This window comes from Chiloscyllium plagiosum, chromosome 51 (assembly GCF_004010195.1).
Source record: "Chiloscyllium plagiosum isolate BGI_BamShark_2017 chromosome 51, ASM401019v2, whole genome shotgun sequence".
In the NCBI taxonomy this organism is placed as follows: Eukaryota; Metazoa; Chordata; class Chondrichthyes; order Orectolobiformes; family Hemiscylliidae; genus Chiloscyllium; species Chiloscyllium plagiosum.
Window position 1 is genome coordinate 941,909 of NC_057760.1, and position 10,133 is coordinate 952,041.

The window sequence follows — 10,133 nt, forward strand, 5'->3', positions numbered from 1 at the left end:
CTAGAACTGGGGGGTGGGGGGGGGCAAGAGTTGAAAATTAAGGGCAGACCGTTCAGGAAAGAGGTTAGGAAGCGCTTCGGCACATAAGGCTGGTAGAGGTTTGGAACTCTCCTCCATTAACTGCAGCGAATGCTGGATTCAGTTGTCAGTTTTTAAATCAGAGATGGATGGCACCTTTGCTTAACAAAAACCTAAAGGAACCGAAAACAATAAGTGCTGGAGATCACAGCGGGCCAGGTAGCACCTGTGGAGAGAAATTAAGCGAACGTTTCAAGTCTAGACAAAGTGGTGGGGGCTGGTACAATTGCAACATTGAAAAGGCATCTGGATGGGGACATGACTAGGAAGGGTTTGGAGGGATATGGGCCGGGTGCTGGCAGGTGGGACCAGATTGGGTTGGGATATCTGGTCGGCATGGACGGGTTGGACCGAAGGGTCTGTTTCCGTGCTGTACGTCTCTATGACTCATCTTCAAAGTTCTGATGAAAAGGCATCTAAACTTGAAACATTAATTTGCTCTCTCTCTCTCCACGGATGCTGCCTGACAGGCTGAGATCTCCCACGTTTGCTGTTTACAGCACAGACCCCAGCACCTACAGTCATTTGCTCCTAAAAACTCTCAGGGGTATGGGCCAAAGGCAAGTTGATGGAGTCCGGCCACAGATCAGCGGTGACCTCATGGAATATTAGAACATATTCAATGGGGTCATAGAGATGTACAGCACGGAAATAGACCCTTCGGTCCAACCCGTCCATGCCGGACCAGATATCACAACCCAATCTAGTCCCACCTGCCAGCACCCGGCCCATATCCCTCCAAACCCTTCCTAGTCATGTCCCCATCCAGATGCCTCTGAAATGTTGCAATTGTACCAGCCTCTGCCACTTCCTCTGGCAATGCATAGGTGAGATTTGGCAGGTTTTGTTCCACTATGTTGGTGATCAATGTTCACACCCTTAATAGTGGTGTGGAATTCACAATCCTGCACACAGGTGAACAGAAGCAGCAACAAAATAATCCAACTGTATTGGTAACTCAATATCTCCCTCTCACTCACCTCCAGAACTTTAACCATCCGCAACTTGTCGTCTTGCGTCCGTCTCTTGGCCTCCACGTCCTGCTCCAGGTTCTGCAGCCGCTGGCTCAGCAGATCCTTGTCCAGCAGCGCGTTCTCCTTCTCCGCGTTGCTCTGCTGCAGATCCTGCTTCAGCCGCCCAGCCTGGAATGGGAACGGCTGCTTATAAACACCTGAAGTCACTGCTCACAGAAACCCTGAGAAAGGAGACGCTGTCTCCAGAGCTGATCATGGTCTTTCGGACGAGGGTAGGCACTGTCACCCTAACCTCTGACTCCGGCTGACACATACAGACGACCATTCTGATTAGGGATCCAAAGATCCTCCACGCTCCTCGGACTGGCCCCTGCTATACCCCATGCCTGTGCAACTGCTCAATCATTTCCCACTCCCCCTGCATGTACAAACTCAATGAATACTCCGTCACCCTGTGAACTCTAACTCCGGCACCATTTCTGCACACGCACCCAGACTGCCGAAAAGGCTCACGGAAGCTCATTTTCCAGCCCGAATTAGAACCAGAAAGCCTGGGGATAGTGCTGACCCTGACCGTGGTCTTTAGGACTAGGGCAGGCACTGTCACGTTAACCTCCAACCCCAGCTGAGGCATACAGACGCCGTTCCTTCACATTTGTTGAGTCAAAATCCTGCAGCTCTCTCTCCAGCCCCTACGGATGCCCCTATGGCACACAGGTGGCAGCTCACCCCCACCTCAAGGGGCACCTGTCGATAGACAATAAATGCCAGCCTCACCACTGACATCCACACTCAAGTGGATTTATTTCTGCTTAAAAGGTGGATAACTAGAGCTGAAAAGAACAAGAGATTATCCAACTGAAACCTGCATATTTTCTAAAGGGATGCTTGGAGGCTGTTACCCTTGGATTGGGTGGGGTGGCCTAGAACTGGTCTAGCAGGTCACAATCTCAGGGTGAAAAAAGCTCTGCCCATTTCAGACGAAGGAGAAATTTGTCACTCTGAGGATCTACCCCAAAGAGCTCTGGAGGCTTCGTCATCGAGAGATCAACGAGAGTTTTGGACAAGTTGGGAACAGCGCAGGATATTCGAGCCGGAAAGGTCAGCCAGAGTCTTGGTGACTCGGAGAGAGCACCGGAACCACTGAAACACAACATCAAAGGAGAAACAAAATACCTAGCCAAAACAACCCAGACTCCCGCAGTGATCGGCTAACACACCTTGAACCAGCTGCCTGTGTTACCATCTAGTGGCAGCAACTTGAGTGCGCAACCGACCACAGTCCGAGTTTGTGTGTTACCTTCATGGGTTTAGGAAAGTGCTCAACTCACAAGGGTTATTGCCCCACCTCAAGCTGCTCCGCAATATCGTGGTTTCGTGGCTCACCTGAACTGCCAAACCTCTCTGCACTCCGTGATGCCTTCAATTTATTTTTAAAGAAATTCATTCATGGAACAAGGGTCGACACTGACTGGGTCAGCATTTATTACCCATCGCTATCTACTCAGAGGCAACCGCATTGCTCTGGGTCGGGAGTCACGTGGAGGCTGGCAAACCAGATGGGGTTTTTCATGGTCATCATTAGACTCTTCATTCAAGATTTTTAGTGAATTCAAATTCCACTAATTGTCAAGACAAGATTCAATCCCAGGTCCCCAGAACATCACTCGGGCCTCTGGATAATATCTTCCCATAGAGTGTCGAACCCATCAACCTAAATCACGCTTCTCTAGAATTCGGTCAACACTACCTATCAAAATCCTTCAGTGGCACGGGGGCTCAGTGGTTAGCACGGCTGCCTCACATCACCAGGGACAAGGGTGTGAGTCCACCCTCAGGCGGCTGGCTGTGTGAAATTTACACATACAGCCCCGCCAGTCTGTTCTACCGTGTTTAGGCCGTTCGGCCCCTCCAGTCTGTTCTACCGTGTTTAGGCCGTTCGGCCGCTCCAGTCTGTTCTAGCGTGTTTAGGCTGTTGGGCCCCTGCAGTATGTAAAATGTGCCTGGGGATGTGCAGGTTAGGGGGGATTGGCCATGCTAAATCGTCCCATAGTGCCCAGGGATGTGCAGGTTAGGGTGGATTGGCCATGCTAAATTGTCCCATAGTGTCCAGGGATGTGCTTCGGCCGCTCCAGTCTGTTCTAGCGTGTTTAGGCCGTTCGGCCGCTCCAGTCTGTTCTAGCGTGTTTAGGCCGTTCGGCCCCTCCAGTCCGTTCTACCATGTTTAGGCTGTTGGGCCCCTCCAGTATGTAAAATGTGCCTGGGGATGTGCAGGTTAGGGTGGATTGGCCATGCTAAATTGTCCTGTAGTGTCCAGGTTAGGGGGGATTGGCCATGCTAAATTGTCCCATAGTGTCCAGGGATGTGCAGGTTAGGGTGGATTGGTCATGCTAAATTGTCACGTAGTGTCCAGGGATGTGCAGGATAGGGTGGATTGGTCATGCTAAATTGTCCCATAGTGTCTAGGAATGTGCAGGTTAGGGTGGGTTGGCCACGTTAAATTGTCCCATAGTGCCCAGGGATGTGCAGGTTAGGGTGGGTTGGCCACATTAAATTGTCCCATAGTGCCCTGGGATGTGCAGGTTAGGGTGGATTGGCCATGCTAAATTGTCCCATAGTGCCCAGGGATGTGCAGGTTAGGGTGGGTTGGCCATGGAAAAATGCAGGGTTACAAGGAAAGAGTGGGAATGGTAGGTCTAGGTGGGGTGGACTCGACTCGATGGGCCGAATAGCCTGCCTCCATACTGTAGGGATTCTATAACGGCCTGACATGCTCAACCTTCACGCCTAAGACAAGCTCCTTAAATCCATAACGACTCAAGTGAACACTCTCTGAACCTCTTCTAATGCAAGTACATCCCTCCTAAATATGCATGCCGTCTTCCAGGTGTGGTCTCACCAACGCCCTGTGCAGTTGCAGCAAGCCGTCCCTACTTCGATAATGCACCCCCACCCCCACAATCCCTTGCAGTAAAGGCCAACATTCCATCCGCCTTCTTCATTACCTGCTGCAGCTGCAGGTTAACTTTGGGTGATTCGTGTACAAACGCACTCAGATCCCTCCGTGCCACAGCATTCTCTAACCCCTCTTCGTCTAAATAACAACTGGCCTTTCCCAGATTATACCCAGTCTACCAAATGTTTTGCCCACTGTCTTAACCTATCTATAACAGGAGGAGAGACATGTTATCTCACACTCATCAGGACACAATGCAAGAATGCAAAGTTCCAAACGAGCGCAACAATTTAGATTGCAGGAGAAATGAGCTGACTGGTTGAGGCACTGCCATGCAGAAGTTAACAGCGAGCTGCCCTGGGAACAAGGAAAGGTGGAAAAGATGGAGGAACAAAAGAAAAAGTGGAAATGCCTGAGACAAATGAAGGTCCCATACTGCTCGGAGCTTGAGTACCTTCGTGACATGTGGGAGGAAAATGTTTCAAGGAAACAGGAACTTGCGTTGGAGACTCTGAAGCACAATGAGGGGTTGCAACACATACCAAGCTGATCCCACCTTCCCTCTCTCCTCTGGTACCATATTTGTACAGGGCGTTACGAACATGGAGTTCCACTGGGCTGGTCCATGCTTCTCCTTGGATCTCTTGGACATTACTCCCTGCATCCCAAGACCTCCAATCCAGTCTGATTTACTTATAAATAACCCGGGTTTGCTCGAGGGGGCTGGCCCTGAAATAAGCTTGGTTTCTGCCGTAGCTCACAACACCAGACTGCAATTCAGCCATGTTAAGGAACATATTGGCACGGATCAATGAAGAACGCAAGGGAAGCTGAGTACCTCATCTTGTAACCTCTTGATGGTCACGTTTGCTTTTTCCAGCTCCAGAGCCCTCTCCTTCGCTTGCCTCTGGTGTTCCGTTAACTCGCGACGTGACTTATCCCGGTACTCGTCCAATTGGGACTGCAGCACCACCACAGAGTTTCCTGACTGCTTAGAGACCTCATCCACCTGCAATGGGTGAGAGAGAGAGAGAGAGTGAGAGAGAGAGAGAGTGCGCGAGAGAAAGCGAGAGAGAAAGTGAGAGAGCGAGAGCAAGAGAGAAAGTGAGAGAGCTAGAGAGCTAGAGAGCAAGAGAGCAAGAGAGAAAGTGAGAGAGCGAGAGAGCGAGAGAGCGAGAAAGTGAGAGAGCGAGAGAGAGCAAGAGAGAAAGTGCGAGAGCGAGCGAGAGAGCGCGCGAGAGAGCGCGCGAGAGAGCGCGCGAGAGACAGCGCGAGAGACAGCGCGAGAGACAGCGCGAGAGACAGCGCGAGAGACAGCGCGAGAGACAGCGCGAGAGACAGCGCGAGAGACAGCGCGAGAGACAGCGCGAGAGACAGCGCGAGAGACAGCGCGAGAGACAGCGCGAGAGACAGCGCGAGAGACAGCGCGAGAGACAGCGCGAGAGACAGCGCGAGAGACAGCGCGAGAGACAGCGCGAGAGACAGCGCGAGAGACAGCGCGAGAGACAGCGCGAGAGACAGCGCGAGAGACAGCGCGAGAGACAGCGCGAGAGACAGCGCGAGAGACAGCGCGAGAGACAGCGCGAGAGACAGCGCGAGAGACAGCGCGAGAGACAGCGCGAGAGACAGCGCGAGAGACAGCGCGAGAGACAGCGCGAGAGACAGCGCGAGAGACAGCGCGAGAGACAGCGCGAGAGACAGCGCGAGAGACAGCGCGAGAGACAGCGCGAGAGACAGCGCGAGAGACAGCGCGAGAGACAGCGCGAGAGACAGCGCGAGAGACAGCGCGAGAGACAGCGCGAGAGACAGCGCGAGAGACAGCGCGAGAGACAGCGCGAGAGACAGCGCGAGAGACAGCGCGAGAGACAGCGCGAGAGACAGCGCGAGAGACAGCGCGAGAGACAGCGCGAGAGACAGCGCGAGAGACAGCGCGAGAGACAGCGCGAGAGACAGCGCGAGAGACAGCGCGAGAGACAGCGCGAGAGACAGCGCGAGAGACAGCGCGAGAGACAGCGCGAGAGACAGCGCGAGAGACAGCGCGAGAGACAGCGCGAGAGACAGCGCGAGAGACAGCGCGAGAGACAGCGCGAGAGACAGCGCGAGAGACAGCGCGAGAGACAGCGCGAGAGACAGCGCGAGAGACAGCGCGAGAGACAGCGCGAGAGACAGCGCGAGAGACAGCGCGAGAGACAGCGCGAGAGACAGCGCGAGAGACAGCGCGAGAGACAGCGCGAGAGACAGCGCGAGAGACAGCGCGAGAGACAGCGCGAGAGACAGCGCGAGAGACAGCGCGAGAGACAGCGCGAGAGACAGCGCGAGAGACAGCGCGAGAGACAGCGCGAGAGACAGCGCGAGAGACAGCGCGAGAGACAGCGCGAGAGACAGCGCGAGAGACAGCGCGAGAGACAGCGCGAGAGACAGCGCGAGAGACAGCGCGAGAGACAGCGCGAGAGACAGCGCGAGAGACAGCGCGAGAGACAGCGCGAGAGACAGCGCGAGAGACAGCGCGAGAGACAGCGCGAGAGACAGCGCGAGAGACAGCGCGAGAGACAGCGCGAGAGACAGCGCGAGAGACAGCGCGAGAGACAGCGCGAGAGACAGCGCGAGAGACAGCGCGAGAGACAGCGCGAGAGACAGCGCGAGAGACAGCGCGAGAGACAGCGCGAGAGACAGCGCGAGAGACAGCGCGAGAGACAGCGCGAGAGACAGCGCGAGAGACAGCGCGAGAGACAGCGCGAGAGACAGCGCGAGAGACAGCGCGAGAGACAGCGCGAGAGACAGCGCGAGAGACAGCGCGAGAGACAGCGCGAGAGACAGCGCGAGAGACAGCGCGAGAGACAGCGCGAGAGACAGCGCGAGAGACAGCGCGAGAGACAGCGCGAGAGACAGCGCGAGAGACAGCGCGAGAGACAGCGCGAGAGACAGCGCGAGAGACAGCGCGAGAGACAGCGCGAGAGACAGCGCGAGAGACAGCGCGAGAGACAGCGCGAGAGACAGCGCGAGAGACAGCGCGAGAGACAGCGCGAGAGACAGCGCGAGAGACAGCGCGAGAGACAGCGCGAGAGACAGCGCGAGAGACAGCGCGAGAGACAGCGCGAGAGACAGCGCGAGAGACAGCGCGAGAGACAGCGCGAGAGACAGCGCGAGAGACAGCGCGAGAGACAGCGCGAGAGACAGCGCGAGAGACAGCGCGAGAGACAGCGCGAGAGACAGCGCGAGAGACAGCGCGAGAGACAGCGCGAGAGACAGCGCGAGAGACAGCGCGAGAGACAGCGCGAGAGACAGCGCGAGAGACAGCGCGAGAGACAGCGCGAGAGACAGCGCGAGAGACAGCGCGAGAGACAGCGCGAGAGACAGCGCGAGAGACAGCGCGAGAGACAGCGCGAGAGACAGCGCGAGAGACAGCGCGAGAGACAGCGCGAGAGACAGCGCGAGAGACAGCGCGAGAGACAGCGCGAGAGACAGCGCGAGAGACAGCGCGAGAGACAGCGCGAGAGACAGCGCGAGAGACAGCGCGAGAGACAGCGCGAGAGACAGCGCGAGAGACAGCGCGAGAGACAGCGCGAGAGACAGCGCGAGAGACAGCGCGAGAGACAGCGCGAGAGACAGCGCGAGAGACAGCGCGAGAGACAGCGCGAGAGAGCGCGCGGCGACAGAGAGAGAGAGCGCGCGGCGACAGAGAGAGAGAGCGCGCGCGGCGACAGCGAGAGGGAGCGCGCGCGGCGACAGCGAGAGGGAGCGCGCGCGGCGACAGCGAGAGGGAGCGCGCGCGTGGCGACAGCGAGAGGGAGCGCGCGCGTGGCGACAGCGAGAGAGAACGCGCACGTGGCGACAGCGAGAGGGAGCGCGTGCGGCGACAGCGAGAGAGCAAGCGCACGTGGCGACAGCGAGTGGGAGCGCGCGCGGCGACAGCGAGAGAGAGCGCGTAGCGAGAGAGAGCGCGCATGGCGACAGCGAGAGAGAGAGCGCGCGCACGCGGCGACAGCGAGAGAGAGCGAGCGCACGCGGCGACAGCGAGAGAGAGCGAGCGCACGCGGCGACAGCGAGAGAGAGAGCGCGCGTGGCGACAGCGAGAGAGAGCGAGCGCACGCGGCGACAGCGAGAGAGCGAGCGCACGCGGCGACAGCGAGAGAGAGAGAGCGCGCGCGTGGCGACAGCGAGAGAGAGAGAGCGCGCGCTTGGCGACAGCGAGAGCGAGAGCGCGCGTGGCGACAGCGAGCGAGAGCGCGCGCGGCGACAGCGAGCGAGAGAGCGCGGGCGCGGCGACAGCGAGAGAGCGCGCGCGCACGCATCGACAGCGAGAGAGAGCAAGCGCACGCGTCGACAGCGAGAGAGCGCGCGCGTCTCGACAGCGAGAGAGCGCGCGCGTCTCGACAGCGAGAGAGCGCGCGCGTCTCGACAGCGAGAGAGAGCGCACGTGTCGACAGCGAGAGAGAGCGCACGTGTCGACAGCGAGAGAGAGCAAGCGCACGTGTCGACAGCGAGAGAGAGCGCGCGTGCGTGTCGACAGCGGGAGAGAACGAACGTGTGGCGACAGCGAGATGGAGAGTGCGGCAAAAGCGAGAGAGCACACGACAGCGAGAGAGAGCGCGCACGTGGCGACAGCAAGAGAGAGCACGCACGTGGCGACAGCGAGAGAGAGCGAGCGCGTGGCGACAGCGAGAGAGAGAGAGTGCGGCAAAAGCGAGAGAGCACACGACAGCGAGAGAGAGCGTGACAGCGAGAAAACGAGAGAGAACAAGGGAGCGCGAGAGCCAGCGAGAGAATGAGCAAGAGAAATCAAACTACGTGCAAGTTACTGCTGTTGGAGAATGAGGTCTGGCCAGTTTGTTTCCTATTTGTTCCCCAGACAACAGGGTCCCTTCAGACCAGGACCAGCAACCTGGGAGGCTGAGAGCTCAAAGCCCCACCGTGTTACAGGGCGGATCTGTGACACTAGCATCAGGAAGGATTGCACAGAACTGACAGCACATAATGCAGGCTCAGTAACAGCAGAGTGTACCACCCACAGGATACACAGCAGATAATCATCAAGGCTCCTCAGACAGCGCCTGCCAAACCCGTGGGCTCTGCCACCCAGAAGGACGAGGGCAGCAGATACACGAGGACACCATGTCCTGCAAGCTCCTCTCTGAGCCACACATCACCATGACTTGGAAACATATCGGCTGTTCCTTCACTGTCATTGGGTCCAAGTCCCTCCCCAACAGCACTGCGGGTGTATGGGCTGCAGTGGCTCAAGGTGGTGGCTCCCTGCCTCCTTCTTGAGGGGCAGGTCGGGATGGGGCAATAACTGCTGACTCAGTCAGTCAGTGGCAGGCACATCCCATGGATGAATGATAAGTATAGGTGAGGTGCCGGATGACTGGAGGTTGGCAAACGTGGTGCCACTGTTTAAGAAGTGTGGCAAGGACAAGCCAGGGAACTATAGACCAGTGAGCCTGACCTCAGTGGTGGGCAAGTTGTTGAAGGGAATCCTGAGGGGCAGGATGTACATGTATTTGGAAAGGCAAGGACTGATTCGGGATAGTCAACATGGCTTTGTGTGTGGGAAATCACGTCGCACAAACTTGATCGAGTTTTTTGAAGAAGTAAGAAAGAGGATTGATGAGGGCAGAGCAATAGACGTGATCTATATGGACTTCAGTAAGGCGTTCAACAAGGTTCCCCATGGGAGACTGGTTAGCAAGGTTAGAATCATGGAATAAAGGGAGAACGAGCCATGTGGATACAGAACTGGCTCAAAGGTAGAAGACAGAGGATGGTGGTGGTGGAGGGTTGTTTTTCAGACTGGAGGCCTGTGACCAGTGGAGTGCCACAAGGATCGGTGCTGGGTGCACTACTTTTCATCATTTATATAAATGATTTGGATGTGAGCATAAGAGGTACAGTTAGTAAGTTTGCGAGAGCGAGAGAGAGCGAGAGTAAGTAAAATTGGAGGTATAGTGGACAGCGAAGAGGGTTACCTCCGATTACAACAGGATCTGGACCAGATGGGCCAATGGGCTGAGAAGTGGCAGATGGAGTTTAATTCAGATAAATGCGAGGTGCTGCATTTTGGGAAAGCAAATCTTAGCAGACTTATGCACTTAATGGTAAGGTCCTAAGGAGTGTTGCTGAACAAA

General features: G+C 56.5%; 1 protein-coding gene across 1 annotated transcript in view; it reads right to left on the bottom strand.

Annotated features, from left to right (window-relative positions):
* LOC122544704 (cingulin-like) overlaps positions 1-10,133 on the bottom strand; it is a 116,083-nt gene that overhangs the window by 26,543 nt on the left and 79,407 nt on the right. Inside the window, exons 15-17 of the mRNA XM_043683989.1 lie at positions 4,847-5,017; positions 1,006-1,220; positions 508-541 (exon numbers count right to left, since the gene is read on the bottom strand). Of these exons, the coding sequence (XP_043539924.1) occupies positions 508-541; positions 1,006-1,220; positions 4,847-5,017 (420 nt within the window). The remainder of the gene's footprint in view (positions 1-507; positions 542-1,005; positions 1,221-4,846; positions 5,018-10,133) is intronic.